General features: G+C 38.3%; 1 protein-coding gene across 1 annotated transcript in view; it reads left to right on the top strand.

The window, feature by feature from the left end:
* Positions 1-2,637: 2,637 nt before the first annotated feature.
* Nek1 (NIMA related kinase 1) overlaps positions 2,638-22,559 on the top strand; it is a 68,613-nt gene continuing 48,691 nt past the window's right edge. The window contains exons 1-5 of the mRNA XM_055597872.1: positions 2,638-3,145; positions 11,114-11,261; positions 11,603-11,699; positions 15,315-15,412; positions 20,031-20,114. Of these exons, the coding sequence (XP_055453847.1) occupies positions 11,145-11,261; positions 11,603-11,699; positions 15,315-15,412; positions 20,031-20,114 (396 nt within the window). The 5' untranslated portion in view covers positions 2,638-3,145; positions 11,114-11,144. The remainder of the gene's footprint in view (positions 3,146-11,113; positions 11,262-11,602; positions 11,700-15,314; positions 15,413-20,030; positions 20,115-22,559) is intronic.

The raw sequence follows: 22,559 nt of genomic DNA, 5'->3' as shown, positions 1-22,559 counted from the left end.
GAATGTGCAGCTGCAGCGCTGCGTCAGAAGTCTAGTTTTATAGGCAACTGTCCTGTGATGTCAGGGGTCCAGGGTGTGTGCCACCTTATTTAGCTAACAGATCGTGTGCTTCACTGGGATGCTGAGGGAGATGAATGGGCTTCGGAGTGAATGTGGCAGTTAAAACATACTTTAATTTTTTTTTTTTTTTTTTGGACTTGCATATTCAGCTATTTGGAACAGAGTTGTTTCCTTCCTGAATTTCAAAGATAAGACTGCTAAGGTCGCATCACAATACTCAGTGGTGAAACTTTGTTTATTACTGTCATTCCCATTCTTTTCGCTTAGAATCAGAATGAAGTTGTATTTCAAATAATCTTAAAAAAAAAAAAGAAATGTAAATGCTTGGAAACTTCATATTGTTTTGTATACACAGTGAGCACTGAGGACAGAGGTTAAAGCTTTAATTTTGTACACTTAAGATTATTAGACTGTTCCAAGGAACAAAACTACTTTCATCTAAAAGTAATATCCAATGAAATACTTAAGAACAAAAAATATTTGTGTTGTAAAATTAAAACATTAAATCGTACAGGGATATATAAGCCAGAAAGGGAAATCACCACATAATCTATATTTCTTCAAAGTACATCAACATGCTATGTGAGTAAAAATAGACCCTGCTTACATTTTGAAATAGCTGTTGAGTATTCCATTGTTTAAATATATTGTAACCTAATCATTTTTTGTAGACACATTGTTTCTACATTATCTAGTTCTAGTTATAAATAATAATAGTTAATTTCATATGTTTGTTTTTGGCTCTGTGGTTCTAGAAGCGAAAGTCTAGAGTCCAAGAGTATACATACCGACAGTATGCTTTTAGAAAGACTAGCAGTTTCTATTCCAGCAACGGCCTGGCAACTGCCTAATGAATTCTCTTCAGACGTCTGACGAGCCATTTTCATGCAAGCAGTAAACAAGACTTTGCTTAGACCAGTAGTTGGCAGTGTTTCTCCCTCCCTTTGCAGGACAGGGTTATGTGGGTAGAGCTACAGCTGTACTTTAGACAGCAAAATCCTTTCTAACGGGGCTTGGACGGGGCTGAAGACCAGAAGGAAAAAAAAAAATAGGAAAATAAGACATTTGTAGCTGCATGGAGAGTGAAGACATTTACTTTTCTAGTGTACTAGCTTAGGTGACTCACAGTGTCACCATCTGGCAAAGAAACTCCAAATCTGTCCATTTCCAAGTTGGAAATAACTACAAGCTCCTGAACCTAGAAAAGTGTTGAGTGTGTGGGGTTGGGAATGGAGGGGGGAAGAAGAAAGAGGAGGTAGGTTTTGCTTTTCCAAATCATCTGATCTCAGATCTCTGGCAAAGTCTGTGCAGTCTCTGTACTGTGTCTACACACAACACATGAACTATGGGCAAAAGTATTGTATATATGACGAGACTTGTCTTCCTGCTTCACGGAAGGGCATTCCAGCAGTTCCAGGTCGTCCTAGGAAGGCAACCTAGGAGGTACTAGGTTACTGAGTAGAGCTACTCAGGAAGACACTAGATCTGCTCTCAACTGTTTCAATCCCCCGGCCCCCGCACGGAAAAGTTTTTAATCTACTGTACAGCGCCAGTAGTCCCTTCACTATAAAATTTATACATACAGTAGACATAAAGATGTAGAAAACTATATTATAAATTTGTATTTTAAAAAAGTAAAGATTAAAATGCTTACTTAGATAGCACAAACTAACTTAAGGCTTTCTTATTTTTAGTCTCTCAAATATGTGTGGATAAGTTCAAGTGCCGGTGCTTGCAGAGACCACAGGCCTCAGGATCCGCCTGGAGTTAAGTTACAGGTGGTTGTGAGCTAACCAGCATGGGTTCTCCAGTCACTCACAACAACTTTCTTAAAGGCTTTGCATTTAAAGGAAGACTACTTGTAAACACATGGCATCCTCAGTTAAGTAATGAGCGCTCAAATGAAATAAAAGTACCTAATCTGTCACCTTGTGAGACAAGTTATTAATAAATACTTTCTTCAGTCTGCGTCAGATTCCCGAGTGAATTTCCCGCCTTCACACAGCCTAATTCTTTACATTCTTTCTGCCTACACTCAACCCTCACACCCTCCTTCTGTATCACACAATTCCTCTGGTGCTTGGAATGTTTAACCCCTGAAGCTCCGCCCCCCGCCCCCCCCTCAGCCGCCCCCACCAAAGCTCCTGCAAGCACTTTGCTTATCCCTCTATCTCTGTCTCGCAATAGCATCGCTCCCATGGCTTTAACATTCCGATGGCTCCGCCCTTTCCCGATGCCCCGCCCCAATTTGCCTTTTCCAACCGGCACCTACCCTCTCGCTCCGTTCTCCCTCGCCTCCTTCCTCCTCCAGGGCCGCCCCTTTGGCCCCGACGCTCCCAGGCAGCTCCGCCCCCGCAGTTGGCGGGGTACCACTGGCTTTTCTATTTCATAACTCCGCCCTTCCCTGAAGCCCGGCCCCTAACACCCCCTCTAGTCCCTCCCCATCCTGCTGGCCCCGCCCCGTTCTCTTGGCCCCGCCCCTACCGCGTCCCGGGCTCCTCCTCTGCAGCACTGCAACAAGCCGGCTCCTGCGTGCTGACGTCACACGCTAGCGACAGTGACGCGCGGGCCGTTCGCCTCTCCTCAGCATTAGCCCCGGGGTGTCAGGGCGGCACCGTGCGGAGTCCTCGCCTGGAGCCGGTGCAGTTAACCGCATCCCGGAATCCATGGTCACTGTGACGAGGTGGAAGGGCGTGGGCGCCAAGTAGCCTCCCAGTCCCACCGCTGCGTGTCCGCGCCTGGCCGAGCCACCGCCACCAGTGAAGTTGGGGGCGGTTCCCGCTGTGCCGCCGCGGTTTCCAAGGGGTCAGAAACCGCTGTTTGTTTGGTCCGCGTAACTAGGGCGGATCGCGCGAGCTCTGCCTGGCCCGACGGTGGCGGGCTTGACGCGTCAGCCGCAGACCCGTGCCAGGTGTAAGAGTCGCAGTCTGGGCTTGGGTAGACAGACTTGCTTTCTCTTGGAGCATGCCGTGTTCAAACTGCACCGTGGTGCCTCTGCCTTAAGTCCTGTAAGAAGACACTGGCGCTTTTAGACCGGTGCTTATGGTCGCCACTGTCGTTCTGACTCCAGTCCCGTGTCATTGAGGTAAGTTGCACGTGGGGAAAACAGTGAGAGGCGGAATGGTGAACTCACCGCGGGTGTAGATCTTATGTAGAGTCCATGGCTACTCAGCCTTAAGCGTTTGCACGTGAAGCACCTTCGTCTCAGTAGAATGTTAAATCAAAAGAGGACTTGTGTGTGGCTCAAGGCAATTCTTAGATATCATAAAATGATAACGCAATCATAGTAGATGATAAAAAGTCATTTAAATGGATTAGATACCTTTGGTCATACCAGTATATTTTAATGAGAAAATGAACAGCAGTTAACTGACTACCCTAAACCTAATATATCGCTTCTCTTCCCACAATTTTCCATGTGTAAAGTATTAAGAGTTTTACTACTTTAATAATTTAGTTTAACTTTAGGAAGGGTCCTGGGGAATGGATTAAAGGACATCATTTTTGCAAAGTGGGTGATCTGAGTTATATACTCTGCCCAATTTTTTTTAATTCTCTACTGTAAGATCTCGGAGAAGCAAAAATATTTTTATTACCTGCATAAATCACATCTGAAATGTTTGTGAAGGCTTAAAAGCCCTCATCCATCTGAGCTTTAATGATGGGCTTTTCTTATGATGCAGTGAGTGGAGGTGATGGGTGTCAGCCAGACAGAAAAAGCAGTAAATTCTTTGTTACTAGTTTTAAGAATCTAGAGGTCTACACTTAAAATTGCCTCTTGTTCTGGTGAAACCCGAGTAACCTATTTTGTGGGAAAACTGGTTTTTAAACAGAAAAAAAGCCTGTCAGGAATCTGATAAAGGCTATGAAACTTAATCATAGATCTTTTGAGGTCGTTTTAATAATGCATTGGCATTGTATTCCACGTAGATTTTACTCGTCTAGTGTACTTCTTGTCTAAATCAGGACGTGATAGCTTTTCACACATATGTAGACTTATTTGCGTGTTAGTTTCTACTCCAAATTCCTAGGATATTGTCTGAATATATTTACCATAAAGAAAACACATACCTTGAAAAAATAATAGTATTCCTATATTTTGTTTTCTAACTTTTCCTTGGTAATGAAAAATAGAGAAGAATTTTCCTTTCTGAGAAGATACGTTGATCCTTTTTTGCAATTCAGGTTGTCTCTTGATTTGGAAGAACAGTGTATGTCCGTTTTACCTGCAGACAGTACCAGGAGACTTCTTGGCATCTGTTATCTTCTATTCCCTTCGGAGTAACTTGTCCATCCAGTATCTGAAACAGATAATGCTTAATGCCTGTCAGTGTGTGTTTTCCTGACTGATGAAGAAACAGTCAGGAAAATACCTGTATGCTTTGACAGTTTTCATATGTTGTTCATAATATTGTATCAAATACTGCTTATATGTAATAGTTTTTTAAAAAGTGGAAAGGAAGGTATCTAATTTCTGGAGCATAATTGACATACTTAAAAGAAACCTGATATTGTAGCAAAACTTTAAATGTTAAAGTGAAGAATATGGAAATGGGGAATTGTTTGTGTATGTTTTTTCCAGTGCTAAGGATCAAACCAAGGGGCCTGGTGCATACTAGACAGGTGCTTCTGCCACCAACCTATATGCCCATTCCTGTTTAAAAATTTAAGTAGGACTAGCAAGATGAACCAGAGGGAAAGGCACTTGCCACACCTGATGGCCTTAGTTCAGTCCTCATGACCTACCTACCTGGTGGAAGAACGAACCCCCACAAGTCTCCATAGTAAACACACATACACACAGAGTCTCAGTGCATAGTTTTTTTAATATAAGTAGGAGAAATTGACTTACTCAATGTTCTTCCTATTTGTGTCAGTACACATGGCTGATTAATTTTATTGTTTTGACTAGTTAATCAAATTTTTTGTTTGTTTTTTTGAGACAGGGTTTCTGTGTGTAGGCTTGGCTATCCTGGACTTGCTTTGTAGATCAGGCTGGCCTCAAATTCACAGAGCTCCTCCTGCCTCTGTCTTCCCGGTGCTAGGATTACAGACGTGCGACACCACCCCTGGCTACTAATCAATTATAGTTCAAAATTCAGATGATACCAAGGATTGAAGAGTTCTTAACTCTTCATTTTCCTTCTTTAAAAGCAATAATGCTAACTTGTTTTGTGTCTTTACAGAGGTATTTCTTATATGCTTCTGTGTTTGCATGTATATAGATATAAAGAAATGTAAACATATATATACATATGTTTTCCTCTTTCTGCACAAATAGTGTGTTTGCTAATTGCCAACTGATACAAATCTAGACAAATCTTGGAAAAGAGACTGTCAACTGAAAGATTGCCTCCATCAGACTGTCCTGTGAATGCATCTGTGAGCGTTTTCTTGGTTAATATTGGTGTGGGAGAGCTCCATCTACTGTGGTGGTGCCTCCCTTAGGCAGGTGCTTTGGGTTGTGTAAGAAAGCCAGCTGATGCCAGGTAGTCTGTTTTACTATCATTTGTTTCATTTCATTTGAAATTGTTTTCTAATGTAATTATTTAGTTGTGAAGTCTCAGAGCTATGAAGTAGGAAGCTCATATTTTCCTTCTGATACACATTGACTGCAGAAACGGAAAGCTTGTGTACTGAAACCCATTAACCATGAATTTTTGGTTGCTCAGAAAGGTACCTGATGGTAATTAGGTTTCTCTGTCTTTACCTTCTTACCAAGGGCAGTACATTTGGCTTTCTGAATTAGCACCACAGTGTTCAGCATGTGGATGGCAGTACAATGCAATACTAGACACACTGTTTCTGCATTGTTGGTGTAGTCCCTGGAAAGGAATTGGCTATTAAATTTGGAGGAAGAGCCAAACTGACAAATTTTGTTATTTTCTTTCTTGCCAAAAAGTCACAAAACAATAACGGTTATAAAATAACCTCAGTATGTGGTTATTATTCAATGTAATTTTATTTTAAAGAGTTGAGTCTTCTAAGATGAGTTTATCATGATTTGTTCTCTAAGTAATGTAGTAATATGATACATTAAGCTTTCATGGTCTGGAGATAACATTAAATTTTGGCTGGTTTCCAAATAGCCATTACACTATGCCAGTTGATTCAGTGTAGACCATGTGTAGAAAGACTTTTCCTCTACCTCACTGTTGATGGCTGGAGTTTTATGATAATATCTTAATTTTTCTTTCTCTAAGGTTGCTAACAGGATTCTCAGTATAGAAATTGAAATGTGATCTGATTATATTGTCTTTTTTAAAGTTGAGAAAGGTTCTTTGTCACAAAATTTCATGAGTATTAATTTTACTTCAGGCTGGATTTTAACCTTTAGCTTTCAGGACTATAATAATTCTGTAATTAAAGAAAATTGAATTTTTTTAAAAGGAACCTTTAAAAAATTAGTACTGATAGATGAGAAGAAAACATTGGTTTATTAATATTAGTGAACTGTGGCAGAGATTTTAATTTTCCCACAAGCCCATTTTCTCCTCAAAGGGAACATACATTGGAAACATGCTTGCTGTGAGTGGAAACAAAGGGCAAGTTGGGTGAATGAAGTATCAGTTTTAGATTAAAATAGTGAATTCCTGCATGTCTGCAGAACAGAAATCTTGCCCCTGGGCTGTATTTATGGCTTTCTCACATGCTTTCATTTTTAAGATTTCACTACCTACTGTATTTTTTTTGTATTTTTTTCTGGCTTAACCTAAGATGATAATTAGTCATGCTTCTCTAGGGAAACAACTAATAGAATATATACATGTATATGTATGATATATACATATGTGTGTGTGTGTGTGTGTGTGTGTATTTATTTATTTATTAGAGTGTCTGCAGACTGTGGTCTGGTTAGTCCAACAATGGCTGTCACCAGATAGAAAGGCAAAGAATCTGGTAGTTTTTCTGTCCACAAGGCTGATCTTCAATGCTGAAAAAGTAGGTTCTAATGCCAGTGAAGGAGTGAGTGGAGTGCCTCAGCAGTAGCATAGATGAATGTGCCAGCAAGAGTGAGGGCAATCAGGCAAAGAGCAAAAGCTTCCATCTTCCTTGTCCTTAATGTGGACTGTCACCAGATTTGTGGCCAAGATTTAGGATGGACTTCCTATCTCAAATGATCCAGATTTGGAGTGAATCTTTCCACTTTAAGTGCTCAAATCAAGAAAAATCCCTCAAAGGTGTGCCCAGCACTTGGGTTTTATTTAATTCCAGATGTAGTCAATTTGATAAGCAAGATTAGTCAAGCTACTAACAAGTTTGTCTTCGTTGGATAATCTTTGAAGTATGGTAATCAAACCAGTTCATATTAAGCTGGGCATAGCCCTACATACTTGTAGTCCCAGCATTTAGGATTAGGAGGGAGCATGAGTTAGTTTGAGGAAGGCATGAAATTAATGACCTGTCTCAAAAAGATTTTATCTTTAAGACAGATAAGGATCTTACTAAGTAAGGTTTTCCATACTAAAAGACTATGCAAGAAATGGGCAAAGAATATAGAGAAAACACAAATGTTCAATAAATGTGGAATAATTTTTCAAATTTATCAGTTAGAAGAAGAATTGAAATAAAGCATTGTCTCATCAAACATCAGCAACAACAACAAAGTGATACATTCCTTGGGTTGCTGGTATATTGCTTCAATTAATCCTCATAGTGATTCTTTAAGTAGTATACTTTGTTTATGTGCATTTCCAGGTGAATAAAGACACGGATTTCAATAGTGTAAGGCAATGGTTTTCAACCTTCCTAATGCTGCAGTTCTTTAGTACAGTTTCTCATGTTGCAGTGACCCCAACCATAAAATTATTTTCATTGCTACTTTAGAAACGTAATTGTCCTTACCCTATGAATCCTATTGTAAATATCTGATAGGCAACTCTTGTGAAAGTGGTTGCAACCCACCCGTTGAGAAACGTTGTAAGGTCAGGCCACAAGTAATAGAACCAGGATTTAGGCTCTCTCTTAGTGTTCTGTTGCTGTGACAAAACCCCATGATCAGTACAACTCTCACAAAGGAAAGCATTCAATTGGGGGCTTGCCTGTGATTTCAGAGGGTTAGTCCATTATAACAGGACCATTGAAGCAGGTGAGAAGACATGGCATGGTACAGGAGTATTAGCTGACACCTTTGCATCCTGATTCATCAGCAGGCCCATGCATGGGGGGGGGGGGGCGAATTGGGGTGGCCTGGGCTTGGTATAGCTTTTGAAATCTCAAAGCCCACTCCCAGAGATACACCTCTTTCAACAAAGTCATACCTCCTTCAGCAAGGCCACACCTCCTCCATTAAGGCAACTCCTTGTCCTTCCAAACAGTTCTTCATGGGGAAAGAGCGGAGAACAACTAAGCATGTAAATACATGAGCCAGTGAGACCATTCTCATTCAAACCAGTTCCACTGCTCTCTGAAAAAGCAAAGTTCATTATAATAGTGTGTATTTGTAAATATGATATATGTGAGTGCAGGGCATGTAAGTCATGCACATGTGTGGAGGACAGATAACTTTATGGAATTTCCTCCTTCCAAGGATCTAACTCTGGTCTCCATGCTTGTGTGGCAAGTTCTTTGAAACCATTGAGCCAGCCATCTTGCTGGCCTAGCTCTGTAACTGCTGCCCTTTAGTTGCTTCTCTGGTTTTTTTATAATCAATAGCAGAATCTGGAAACAACCCAGATGTCCCTCCACTGAGAAATGGATACAGAAATTGTGGTACATTTACACAATGGAATACTACTCAGCAATTAAAAACAAGGAAATCATGAAATTTGCAGGCAAATGGTGGGAACTAGAAAAGATCATCCTGAGTGAGAAATTCCAGAAGCAGAAAGACACACATGGTATATACTCACTTATAAGTGGATATTAGACATATAGGATAAATATACTGAAATCTGTACACCTAAAGAAGCTAAGCAAGAAGGAGGACCCTGGGAAAGATGCTCAATCCTCATTCAGAAAGGCAAACGGAAGAAGGCGAAAACAAGGAACAAGACAAGAGGGCCACAGAGGGCCTCTGAAAGACTCTGCCCAGCAGGATATTAAAGCAGATGCTGAGAATTATAGCCAAACTTTGGGCAGAGTACAGGGAATCTTATGAAAGAAGGGGGAGATAGAAAGACCTGGAAGGGTCTGGAGCTCTACAAGGAGAACAACAGAACCAAAATTCTGGGCACAGGGGTCTTCTCTGAGACTGATACTCCAACCAAGGACCATTCATAGAGATAACCTAGAACCCCTGCACAGATATAGCTTCTGACAGCTCAGTCTCCAAATGGGCTTCCTAGTAATGGGAACAGGGACTGTCTCTGACATGAACTCAGTGGCTGGCTCTTTGATCACGCCCCCCTGAGGAAGGGGGGTGGGTCAGCCTTACTAGGCCACAGAAGAAGACTATGAAAGACAGTCTTGATGAGACCTGATAGGCTAGGGTCAGATGGAAGGAGGTTCTCCCCTATCAGTGGGCTGGGGAAGAGGTATGGGAGGAGAAGAGGGAGGGAGGGCGGGATTGGGAGGGGACTAGGATGGGGGCTACAGCTGGGATACAAAGTGAATAAATTGTAATTAAAATTATATTAAAAAAGAAAAAAGATTAAGAGTCAGCATTTTAGACAATATTGTTTAACAGTGGTGATGTTTACTGCTCTAGTCTATGGCATGAACCTAGGAGAGCAGGACCTAAAAATGAGGTCAGCTGAAGTCTCATGCAATTGGCAACTATTATTCAGAGTATCAGACAACTTATACTCTGAGGGTTAAGAGTAACATGAGTAAAGTGTACAGTCACAAAGCCAAGCCACTTGTGGCAAAAACAGATTTTTCCATAGAGGCACATGAATACCAACAGCTGAAGTAAACTCCTAGTAAACTATCCACTACACCTGGGAGGAGCACAAAACACATTCCAAGAACAATTCTGTGTTTTGAAGAAACTGAGGTCACAGGACCCTTGTCTTGTTTTCTGGAGTTTTCTCACAAGCACTCAGAATTCTCACAGAATTTCGCTTTTTTTTTTTTACATTTTTTTAAATTTTTATCAATTACAGTTTATTCACTTTTATCCTCCCTGTAGCTCCCTCCTGTACCAATCCCATCCTTCCTTCCCTTCTCCACCCGCCCCTCCCCCAGTCCACTGATAGGAAAGAACTTCCTCTCCTTCCTTCTGACCCTAGTCTATCAGGTCTCATCAGGAGTGGCTGCATTGTCTTCCTCTGTGGCCTGGTAAGGCTGTTCTCCGCTCAGGGGGAGGTGATCAAAGAGCAGGCCAATCAGTTCATGTCAGAGATAGGCCCTGTGCCCATTACTATGGATCTCTCTTGGACACTGAACTGCCATAGGCTACATCTGTGCAGGGGTTCTAGGTTATCTTCGTGAATGGTCTTTGGTTGGAGTATCAGTCTCAGAGAAGACCCCTGTGCCCAGATTTTTTGGTTCTGTTGCTCTCCTTGTGGACATCCTGACCTCTCTGGGTCTTACTCTCTCCCCCTTCTTTCATAAGATTTCCTGTACTCTTCCCAAAGTTTGGCTATTAGTCTCAGCATCTGCTTTGATACCCTGCAGGATAGAGACTTTCAGAGGCCCTCTGTGGTAGGCTCTTGTCCTGTTCAGTGTTCCAACATAGACATTTCTGCAAGATGCTTAAGTAATATGTTTGTAAGCTTTAACACTTGCATAGTCTGATATTAAATTTTATTCTAAGAAAATTCTTACAATAAATGACAATAGTAACATTAAAATATGTTATCTTACCTGAAATTGTTGAATTGTTGAAACAACTTTGAGAAATTGTGTCTTATTAAGCTTATATTCTTATTATTAAACTATCCCGGTAATGCTACTGATTCATGTAGGAAAAGGATTGCTTTTTTGTGTCTGTATCAATAGTATGTTTAGTGTTGGATGTTTCAAAGCATTATAATAACACTGAAGTACCACTTTTTTGTTTTAAGTGTAAAGTTTATTAAGTATAAAGTTTATTTGACCTTCAGTCAAGATGTTAGATATCTTTTTGTTAAAATTTGTTTACTCTCTGTCAATTCTTTTTTGTGTGTAGCATATCTATAAAAATGCCTTAGAAAAGAGACATGGAGAGGTATGTTAGACTACAGAAGATTGGAGAAGGTTCATTTGGAAAAGCTGTTCTTGTTAAATCTACAGAGGATGGCAGACATTATGTTATCAAGGAAATTAACATCTCAAGAGTAAGTATAGTTTTAGTTCGGTTGCACAAGTAATAATTTGGTTACAATAGGACATTTTATTAGAGAACTGTGTAACCTAATGAGGAAGAGTGCTGTAATCCCACCGAGAACCACTAATTTCTGAGGAATCTGTCTTTTCTGATTTTTTTCTGATATGGGCCTGTACTTGTATGTAGAAACATATACTTCCTGTCCTGTAACTTAATATAGATGGGGTCCCCAAAGAGGGTTTCAGCATGAACCGGCTCCATTCACTTTTTGTTAACTTACTGCTATCTGTTATTGATGGGCTTGTAACTTTATTAGTGGTTTTACTATTTTACTTTTTCTTTCTACTTAAGATGTCCAGTAAGGAAAGGCACGAATCAAGGAGAGAAGTTGCTGTATTGGCAAACATGAAGCATCCAAACATTGTCCAATATAAAGAATCATTTGAAGGTCAGATATTTTGCAAACATTTAAAATAAGCTCTGAGACACTTATAATTTTGGGGTATTTTATGTATAAGGAATTATTTGTGAATGTATTTTTAGGGGGAAAAAATGAGGTTTTTGTTTGTTTGTTTAATCCCTATACATGTAAGTATCAGTTTGATTCTAGGATAGTGTTAACACCAAACTGCCCCCTTGTAGCTTAATACTGATTCATTGTTAGTAGTGATTACTTAAAAAGAAGCAGTATAGTGGAAAACTTTGGAGGACAAATTAACAATAATTAACATTTTAAACTTGACATTCCATATTAGTATTCCTACCACTAATACTGAGAAAATGTTCTGATCTTGAGTTTTAAAAATAATTTCTTTATTTTTGACAATTTCATGCATGTATAATTTAATCGTATTTCACACACATCTCATTTCTGTCTTCTTCCCAGCATTCCCTCTTCCAACTTTCGTGGCTTCTCTCTCTGTCTCTTTGTCTCTCTTTCGCTGTCTCTCTCTTTTAAATAACCCACTAACTATAATTAGGGTTGCTTGCATGTATGTAGGTGTCGGGTTATTTATTGAATCTTGGGAAGTTTACCAGTTGGTTACACCCCTGAAGAAAACTGACCCCTTCTTCCTCAGTACCCAGAAACTGCCATATCTTTTCATGTAGGAGTGACCCCTCATGTGCCCTTCCCCAGTCTGTCTAGAATCTTAACAGGCTCCATCTTCACCTACAAATACATGGATGATTTAACAAGGGAGGCTCATTCTTTACATGTGACTTTGCTGTATTTTTGTTGTACTTCATTTTTAACAATACATGCTTGTGATACATGTTCAGAAGGTATAGGCATAAATGACTACAAGTTCTCAGTTCTTCTAATTTCACCCTCATTTGAACTTCCTGGGAATTAGCATGGTTGACAACCCAGTGTTTATTCTGAGCCGGTTTACTGTGCCTACATGACATTCTGTGTTAGGGAAACAAAGTCCTTGTTTTCCCCTCTGCTCTTTTACCACAATGCTCAAGACTTCTGTGACTTAAAAGGTGTGGAAGTCTTTCCAGTAGCTAACAAGCATCTCTGCAGTGGATAGCAGCTCAAAGCCCTCTAATCCAGTTCCCATCAGACACTGTCTGCCTGCAGGTAGTGTCATGTAGCCCAGATTGGGGACAGTCCCCACGCTGTCCCTATTTCAGATCCGTAACAAGTCCAGACCTGTGAATTTCTTCCAAATTTGCTACAAATGGACGCTCCTGTGACTTCCTTTCAGATCTGATTAATTTGCTACAGCAGCTCACAGAACTCCAGGAGACAGTACTTAATAAAGTTATAATAAACATGAGACATACATACATATACTCATGTATATCTTTTATAATGAACACATGTACACACCACAAACTGGTAGAAAACAATAGTTAAAATATCTGGGGCATTTTGGCTTTTAAACGAAGAGGTGGTAAAGTAAGAAAAGAGTACTAGAAATAGCCAAGCAGTGTGCTTGTACTAATATTTTCTAACTTACATTCTATTAATGTTTTTCTGGCATGCCCTCACTTATTTTCTTATGTGTCATTGTCACTTGGCTTACCTGGGTTTTGTTTTTTATTTTGAATTTGAAACTGCTTCAGCTTCAAGCAGTTTCTAAGGTAGTGGCTGTTTTGGGTGTTTGGGGTGTCTTTAAAAATTCTGTGAGGGTATTTGTGTATCTGTAATCTTGTGCAAAGTAATCTGACAAAAGTGGGATAAGATGTTAGAAGGAATGCATATACATTTTATCTCTAACAGAAAATACTTTTCTATATTAATTATATATTTAAGTATATATTGACTGGGTGTGGTACCAGACACCTACATTACTAGTATTAGGTAGGTAAAGGCAGGAAGATTGAGAGATTGAGGCTAGCCTGGGCAACAATATATAGAGAGTTTGGCAAGCAAGCATTCAGGCAGGGGGTGGATGGTTAGGAGGGAAGGGAGGGGGATATTGGAAGGAGAGAACAAATGATAATTTTACCTCTAAATAATAGGTATCTGAATAGCAGAAAATGTAACTAGTTCATGTGCTAAATTCTCAACATTTCTCAAATTTGTTTGTGTTCTGTGTAACTTCCCTTAGTCGCCCCTCGCCCTTTCAAACACAGGGCTTCTGAGGAAGCACTTCCACTAAGTCACATCTCCATCTCTGACACAGGATCTTGCCATGTAACTCAGATTAGGCTCAGAATTTCAGTCTTTCTTCTTCAGCCTCCTGGCATAACACTTAGCTTACAGAGCATAGAAGGTTTGCTATAAACAGTCGTCGAAAGACCATCATTTTTTCCTTGAAATTATCTATTGTTACTGCTTTTGTTTCCTCCCAAAAATAGTCTAAGTACTAATAAGTATTTAAGTGATGACATATTATATGCAACTTATGGGTTATATAGAGGCTTTCCCCCCCATACTGTCATTTTTAAGGTTTATTTTATGTATGTTTGCTTATATGTGTCTTAAGTATACCATGTGCATACTTTGTGCTCTTGGAGGTCAGAAGGCAACATCAGATCCCATGAAACTGGATTTATCAGTGATTTTGAGCCACCATGTGTGTGCTGGGAACCAAACTTAGGTCCTCTCCAAGTGTTCTTAACCACTGAGTCGTCTCTCCAGTCCATTTAATTTTGTCATTTTCAGTGTGTATATTTAGATGATCTTTCCTTCCCAGTAACAGTCCTGCAGATTCTTAATTTATTCCAGATAAGTTTCTAGTTCTAATGGAATATTATAGGCAGTATATCAGAAGAGTATATAAGAACCCTCAATAAGAGTGCCATCACATTCGGAGAGAAAGAAGACTTTCTAGAAATATGGCCATTGTGCAGATTGTAAGGACATAAGAAGTAGGGACACTATCCTTTCAGTTGTGATAATTTCCTTAGTCATTGTTCAGCAGTGTTACAAGCGATATTGACCACTATTCTTTTGTTTAAAAAAACGAAACAAAAACAACAATAAAAAAAAAAAAAAAAAACGCTGGTGGTGGAAGGAATGATTGTTTTCTAGATCTTTCTCCATGCATAAAGGTATAAAAGATACAAAACTGATTAAGGCTATTTGTTTTCAGAGAATAAAAAAAACTCGGGGTCAGAAGTGGAGGCTGTGCCTTACTTGCTGTTGAATCCTCAAAGTTCATTATAGCATTTATTGTCGTGTTTGTGTTTAGTGAACAATTAATTCAAGTGAATAATTCAAAACTGAAAAGTAGTCATTTCAAGTCTAAAATATGGACTCTGAAAAGCTGTTGGGAAAACATGACTATATAGCATTTAAGGAAATTGAGCGAAAGTATATTGTTCTGCATTTTATTTATGTTCTCGAAGTATTAAGGAGAGAATGAACAATGTTCTCTACTCAGATGGTATATTCCTGGTAGAAAAATGGCTAATACATAGTTGCCTAAAACTTAAGTCATTGTACAAGCTGTATAGGCAGAGTACCTAGACTTTGTGTCCTAACATTTTGAAGATTGTCTGCTCTTTTGTTTAGCTGCTGCTTTTAAGCAAATCTTTAAGTACCTTAATTTAACTATGCTTTTGATGCAATATTTTAAAAATGGGATTTAATGTTTATATTTTGTAGAAAATGGCTCTCTGTACATAGTAATGGATTACTGTGAAGGAGGGGATCTGTTTAAACGAATAAATGCTCAGAAAGGCAGTTTGTTTCAAGAAGACCAGGTACGTTGGCATGGAGGAGCTTGATTCCTACTCCATTACCAAGAAGCAACTCGAAGTGTGATTTTGTATGTATTCATTTGGTGGTGGTGCAGGGGTGGGGAACATGGCTGGCCTGGAACTTCTGCTCATCCCACATTTACCACTTGAGTGCTGAAACTATAGACATTGACACTATAGACATGCCACCACACCCAGGTATATATATTCGTTTTTAACTATGGATGCTAATCATAATTGGTAGGACAGGCTGGTATTAGAGCCAATATTTTAGTCACATCTCTAATTAGCTACCATCTTTTTTTGTTCCGTCTCATTTCCTATCTATAATATATTCTTGTCTGTGTAGTATAAACTACATCTCACATGCATATCTATGTATATGCTTGCATAAGTGTATATAACCTAATTATTCATTATAACTGGTTAATTATTGTGTCCTGTCAATCTGGCTTATTGCTGCCAGATAATATCTTCCAGAAAAATTACCTTGCTAAATAATTCTAGTTCTAGAAGCCTTACATTTTCAGCTTCATGAAATCTGACTTGACTACTGAGGTCTCTTCAAGTATGGCCTACCTTACCCAAGCAGCCTTATTTTTAGATGTTTTTTGTGAAACTGTCTACCCCTTGTCAGTTATTTTAGCAGATATTTGTGGAACATGAATTTTATGTTGTTGAGCTTTGTATTTGTACATCTATTTTATCTTGATTATTTTTATTACATCTTTGCTCAGCTGTCTTTTATTATTCTACTCTGTTGTTTAAAGTTCAGTGCAAGTCCCAGCTGTTGGAGGCCAGCTCTGGGAGTGTATTCCGCAGTCTAAGGAGATGTGGGTGGGCAGCTAATGTAAAGCAGGCACTCACTTATCCACATTTGGTGGATGAAGCAAGGCTCCAACACCTTTATTTTTTCTAGCACTGATTAACACAATTTGAGCTAGCCAAATATTTTTAACAGTCAGTTTCTCTTGTACTGGCAGGTAGCAGTTTGTGGTTACAAGAAAGGAAATAGACATAATCTTACTCAATCTTAATACAATTCTTACTCATCTAGTATAGTTAACCTTCTTCCTACTCTTATACAGTTTTCATAATAAAGTAAATGTATAGACAACTGTAGAACTTTAGGTCAGAGATGTTTTTGTTTCCTTGAGACAGTAAAGAAGAATCTATTTAGTCTGCATGCTGCACAGCACTAAGCCCCCAGCTGCACACCAAAGTTCACCAGCAAATTTATAGTTATTAAACCAGTAAAATCAGATTTTACAATGGGCACAGCAGCTCAATCTTAACAGTGGGCACTGAGATCAAATTACTGTGTTTGATCATTAGCCTGTCCCCTGTAGATGAAACTCCTTTGTTCTTAGTCGCTGACCTTAACAGACCTTTCATTTAGTAACTCAGAATGTGCTTTTTATTTTTATGTTTTACCCTAGGTTTTCTGCTACAAAGCAGCTGGCAAAACACCCTGACCTGATTTAATTCATTATACGAAAAAAGCACCTTGACCTAATCTTTTTAACCATGCATATGTTTAATTTTTCTCCGAAGGTTTTAGTTAAATCATTAATCTATCTGAGTGACGTTGTCTTTTGGGTAAATCACCAGTATTGTTATACATTGTGATTTTATTGCCCAGTGGGGAATTAGAAGCCCCCCAAAAATATTCATACTAGGCAAAAAAAAAAAAAAAAAAAAAAAAAACCAAACAAACAAAAAAAGATGTGACCAAGGCAGCAACACGTACAAGCAGTAGCAAGGGGTCATCTGGATACGAGACCCTCAGGCTTTGCCTCTCAGAGCTGTGCGCCTGGTGGCGTTACTGACCAATAGGTGAGTTGTTTTTGTCAGGCTCCAATACCTATCACCACTCAACTTCTTAAATTTTTCATAATTGGTTTTCTTGGTCTTTTCTGTCTTTAAATTCCTGCTGCATTTCTCTTTGCTACCCAGTCTCAATTTACATGCGTGCTTTTGCATAGGAGAATAGAGGATGCTATTTGTTTTTTTAATTCTTATGATTAGACATTTTTTCCTATTTAGTAGATAAGGACTCTAAGAGAGGTTAAGTCCCAAACCATATAGTGGGTTTTTGAACCTACATCTATATTAGCTTACAAGTTTGTTTGTTTTTTAAAGTCAGACTATGAAGAACACAGTAATGGAAAGGCCTCTTTCCTTACTGCTGTATCTCTGAGATTGCTGCTTAGTTTGGGAATTCACATTTTGGCTCTTTTCATCATCTGGGGACTTAGTTCTTCTTTATCTTTAAGACTAGAGCATCACCTCTCTGGAATTACTGTGTTACTCACTCATTTCTCTAAAAGTCTTTATGGCCCCAATGTAGCTCACTATCTTTGTAAATGAAATTTTATTACAGCATAGTTAAATCTGTTTGCTTGCAAATAACTTATGATTGCTCTATTACTACAATGCAAAAGTTAAGAGACCATATTTGAGCCTCAGCTGTGCACTGTAATCCTCACCCCCTTTTTCTCTATTTTTGTTGTTTTGTTTTGTTTGTTTTATTTGAGATAGGGTTTCTCTGTGTAGCCTTGGCTGTTCTGGAACTTGCTCTTTAGGCCAGGCTGGCCTCAAACTCAGAGATCCACCTGCTTCTGCCTCCTGTGGGCTAGGATTAAAGATGTGCACCGCCACTGCCCCCATTTCTCTCACTCTTTACAGAATAAATTTGCTGACCCTAACCACTGAGCTCTTTTAGTAACATTTTGCAAGGTTGATTCCTGCACATATGTATACATTGTTGAATGTATTTCTGACAAAAAGAACAGGTATGGAGAACACAGTAACAGAAGAACTCTGTGTGCCCTTTTTACTCATTTCCTCAGTAGCTGGACTCCGCTTAGTCTTTTCATTGTCTCTTCTTTTTTTCCTGCCCGCCTCTCCGCTGTCTGCCTGTTTTTGTAGATAGCTTCACTTAGATACATATTTCATTACAGGTTTGTGAGTCTCTACCACTGTGGTACTCTTAAAAGTCATTTTTTTTCTACTCAGAATCCCTTATATCACTGTGGACAGGCATTTCAAATTTTATGCTAGCCTTACACAGAAAATATCTTTAAAAAAAACTGATTCGGTGTTTCAGTTTTAATATTTGTTTTTATTATTTTTAGAAATATGATTTTTACCAGGTGAGCCTTCTGTTGCTGCCACAAGTGAGGGGATGTTTCATTAGGGAAATTACTGTAAAATTAATTTTACACGACTTTAAATGTGCTATTTTTCCTTAATAATACTAAAAAGAAGAGTAACAAGTTGTTACCTTTTATTATCTTCTGCAGTCCACTTCTGTAATGTTAAGCCTTCCTTATTGGTTTCCTTCTCTTTCCTCATTCCTTCTGTCTTTCTTTTACACACACACACCAGGAACAGGCGCACACATACACTGTAAGGACAAAGCATAATTTATACAGTTAAGAGGCGATAGAAGATGTGCTTTTCTTAGAACTGGGATTTTTTTTTTTTAGAACTGCAATTTTCTGTGTTCAGTTAATAATGCATATCTCCATACATAGAGGTACTTCATTCTCAGTGGCTGCATACAACAGGGCTGTCATCGTATATTTTATCAGTCCCATTAATGGACATGTAGATTGTTCAAGAAACAAATGGTTCTAAGCCACACACCCCTTGTGTACATATTTTGGCATTTCTAATATTGCTTCTGGAGTAAATTTGAAATTGCAATTACTAATTTGAAAGGGATATGAAATTTAAATTTTTATGTTTTGTCAGATGACTACCACCTCCACAAAAATGAGGTATGAAAGACATCACATTCTGAGCAATATTATGTATTATTTGAGGTTAAAATGGACCTTCCTTAGTTACTCTTTTTAATTTGAAAAGTTAGTATTTTTGTATGTGCTTATTGTCCTTTTTTCCTTCTGTATCATCTGTCACCTCTTTTTTTAGTCACCATCATTTTTCTCAGGGATGGGAAAGATATTTTGCATATTTGAGAATTAGCCATCTATAATTATTCAAGCATTTCTCAAATTTGTATTGAGCGTGACTATATATTTTGCAATGAAGATGTTTTAAATTTTATATAGCAAAGTTATCTTGAGACTTTGGAGGGGGTTTATTCTCTATGTTCTGTTTTGAAAATCATGTGTCAGTCAAAAAGTATTAAAAATTGACATTTTATTTTTATCACCGTTTAAAAATACTATCTAATTGGGATTATTTGGCATGTAGAGTGAGGTGGAAATTAAGTTGATTTACTTCTAACTGATAATTTCAGAGAATGTTTACATGTGGTGAGGTTGGTTAGAGAGATTCGATAGATGCATTCAAGATTTGTATCCTGATATTTTCCTTTTGTAACTTTTCCCTATGTTGAAAAACTATAGAAAAAAAAAAAAAAAAGGTAAGCCTAACAAACTCACCCAGCTACCGCTAGTATTATAAAGTAGAAGTTACTTACATTTTTCATTCTTCAAGTTTAACATATTTATTTCATTGTATGTGACACTTTTAGGATGTGTTATACCCCTTTCTCTTGTTAGTTGGCTTTAATACCCACTAGTGTTAGTTTCTGCAAAGTATAAAGAAATCATAGCCTAACTGTTTTTAATCTGATGTTTCTCTCTAGATTTTGGACTGGTTTGTACAGATATGTTTGGCTTTGAAGCATGTACATGATAGAAAAATTCTTCACCGAGACATAAAGTCACAGGTATGTTCATTATAGTCTGTCACTAAGAGCCTTTTTTTTTTTTTTTTTTTTTTTTTTTTTTGTAAGCAGAGGGTCTCACAGTTTTGCTCATTTTGTCCTGAAACTCATGTAGCCTAAACTGGCTTCAAACTCTCAATGATCCTCAGACCTTAGCATCCTTAGTGCTGGGATTACAGGTATGAGCCTCCATGCCAGGCAATCACTTCTGTATGACTAAAACAATAGCTCTCATTCTTTCATTCTGTTCTGTTCACTGAAATAATATACCATGTTGGTCCCCCCATCATGTATTCTACCATAGTAGCTCTTTCACTTATTTTTTTAGTCTTGTCTTTCTTGATTTACTCTTCTTAGAATAAAGTATATCAAAGAAATAGATATATAGAAGTTAATTTTTGAAATTCTGCTTGTCTATGTCTAACCTTATTCCCGTTTCTCTAATTAATGATAATTTGGATATAAATTGCTGGATTAGAAATTGTTTTTCTACAAAATTAGAAGATAAGGTTCATTTGTCTTTTTGGTATCAGGAATTGACATTTAGAACTTTCAAGCCATTGTGATTTCTTTTTTTCTTTTCCTGAAAGATTTAAGATTTTTCTTTGTGCCCTTTGTTCTGATATTTTGCCAAGTTGTGTGTTGGAGAGGTTTGTTGTCCATTCAGTATACTGTGCCTTTTTGTGTGAGAATCTGTGTATCCTCTAGAAATGTTCTGGAGACCTTCTTGGTTTCTGGATCTTCTTTTAAATGAATCTTAATAGAGTACTTCAGATGTCTTTTTTTCTTTCATATTTTTCTCGTTTCTTTATTGAATATTAAATGAATTATTTTCCCCATAAACTAAGTCTATACTTCTTTCTTTTGCCTTTTTCTTCTTAGTGGTCCCAGGATCAAACCCAGAACATGCTGGGAAAGCACTTTACCTTGAATCTCGATGTATAGCCTCAAATCCCTTTTAAATTTTCTGTAAGCTAGCATTTGTCTCATCCTCCACAGTTTTTACTGTAATGACCATTTTTTTTTTTAAAAGGGATATATTGTTTATCTCTATTGGATACTTTGTCAGTTCTTGTCCACTCCCTTGATATTTTGTTGAATTCTGAAATTGTTCCATTCTTGTTTGAACCTCTGGAATGTGAATATTTCAGGTTCTTTGCAGTACTTAAGCATATTTACAGTTGCTGTTTTGTCACACTGTCTTATAAGTTTCTATTTGTCTGAGTGTCTCTGTGGGCAGGCCAGGCCGACCTTGACTTTGTAGTGGTGCTGCTGCCTCTTCCTCCTCGGAGCTGTGGTCCTACGCTGATGAGTTAAATTTGTAGTGAATTCTCACATCCTTAATGATTTCATTGGCTTTTTTAAAACTAGATTTCTTCATGTTTAACTAATTTTTGTCCAGACTCTTTGTGGGAAGTGTTTTATTTCCAGAGCATGTGAGTATACATGCGTGTGATTCGATGCTAGTAATCAACCTCTGCCCGAGCCTTGGCCTACCTCTTTGTCTTTCACTCAGTCCTCTCAGTTCCCAGAAAGGAAATAGAGATGAGGTACACTTGTGTCACAGCCCTGCTGTCACTTCCTGTACTCTCGCCTTCTTAGACTTGCAGATTGCTGTGGAGTGTAATATTTCAGGGTGAATGATGGTAAATGCTGTCTGGAGTTTCATGGTTCATCTTTCCTATATTCCTCCCTATCTTCTGCCATCAAATTGTCTCCCCTCATTTTACTAATTCTAATCAATCCTTCTGTCATTGAACATGTGCTTGATGCAAGTCTCATGACTGATGAGGGAATTTAATTCCTGTTACTCCATTAAAGTCTTGGTTTTTACTCTTTTATACAGTGTAGAAATCTGGAAAAAAATATTTTAGACTTTTTTTCTTGCTAGGATTATGTTGGTCCGTGAAATATGTGCATAATAGATCCCAGCAGCATAGAAGCACTGTATTTATAAATATAATTGAGTAAACCGTTTTAAATGGAAGGGTGTTTCATGTCTCTCATTGGGAACTCTTAAGGATAATTTGTTATGTTTAAGCCAGTTAGAATTTTTAGGCAGATTTTTTTTTGGTGGGGCAGAGTTGCTCTAAATTTATCTTTTAAAAAGTTTAATTGTAATACATTTACATATTATAAAATTTACCTGTTTAAAGTATTCAGGAGCTGGCAAGATAGCTCATTGGGTAAAGGTACTTGCTGCCAAGTTTGACTAACTGAGTTCAGTTCCTGGGACCCACATGGTACAGGAACAGAGCTGATACCCACAAGTTGTCCTCTGACCATCACACAGATGCCATGCGCGCGCGCGCACACACACACACTACTACTACTACTACTACTAAATAAGAAGTGTACAGGTCACTGATTCTAGCGTATATACAGAATTGTGAAAACTTTGTCTCTAATTCACAGAGTTTTTTTCTCTTCAAAGGAGCATTGCATGCC

The sequence above is a fragment of the Psammomys obesus genome, unplaced genomic scaffold, assembly GCF_907164565.1.
Source record: "Psammomys obesus unplaced genomic scaffold, mPsaObe1.curated_primary_1811, whole genome shotgun sequence".
NCBI classification, from domain to species: Eukaryota; Metazoa; Chordata; class Mammalia; order Rodentia; family Muridae; genus Psammomys; species Psammomys obesus.
This window is presented reverse-complemented; position numbering and strand designations above follow the sequence as displayed.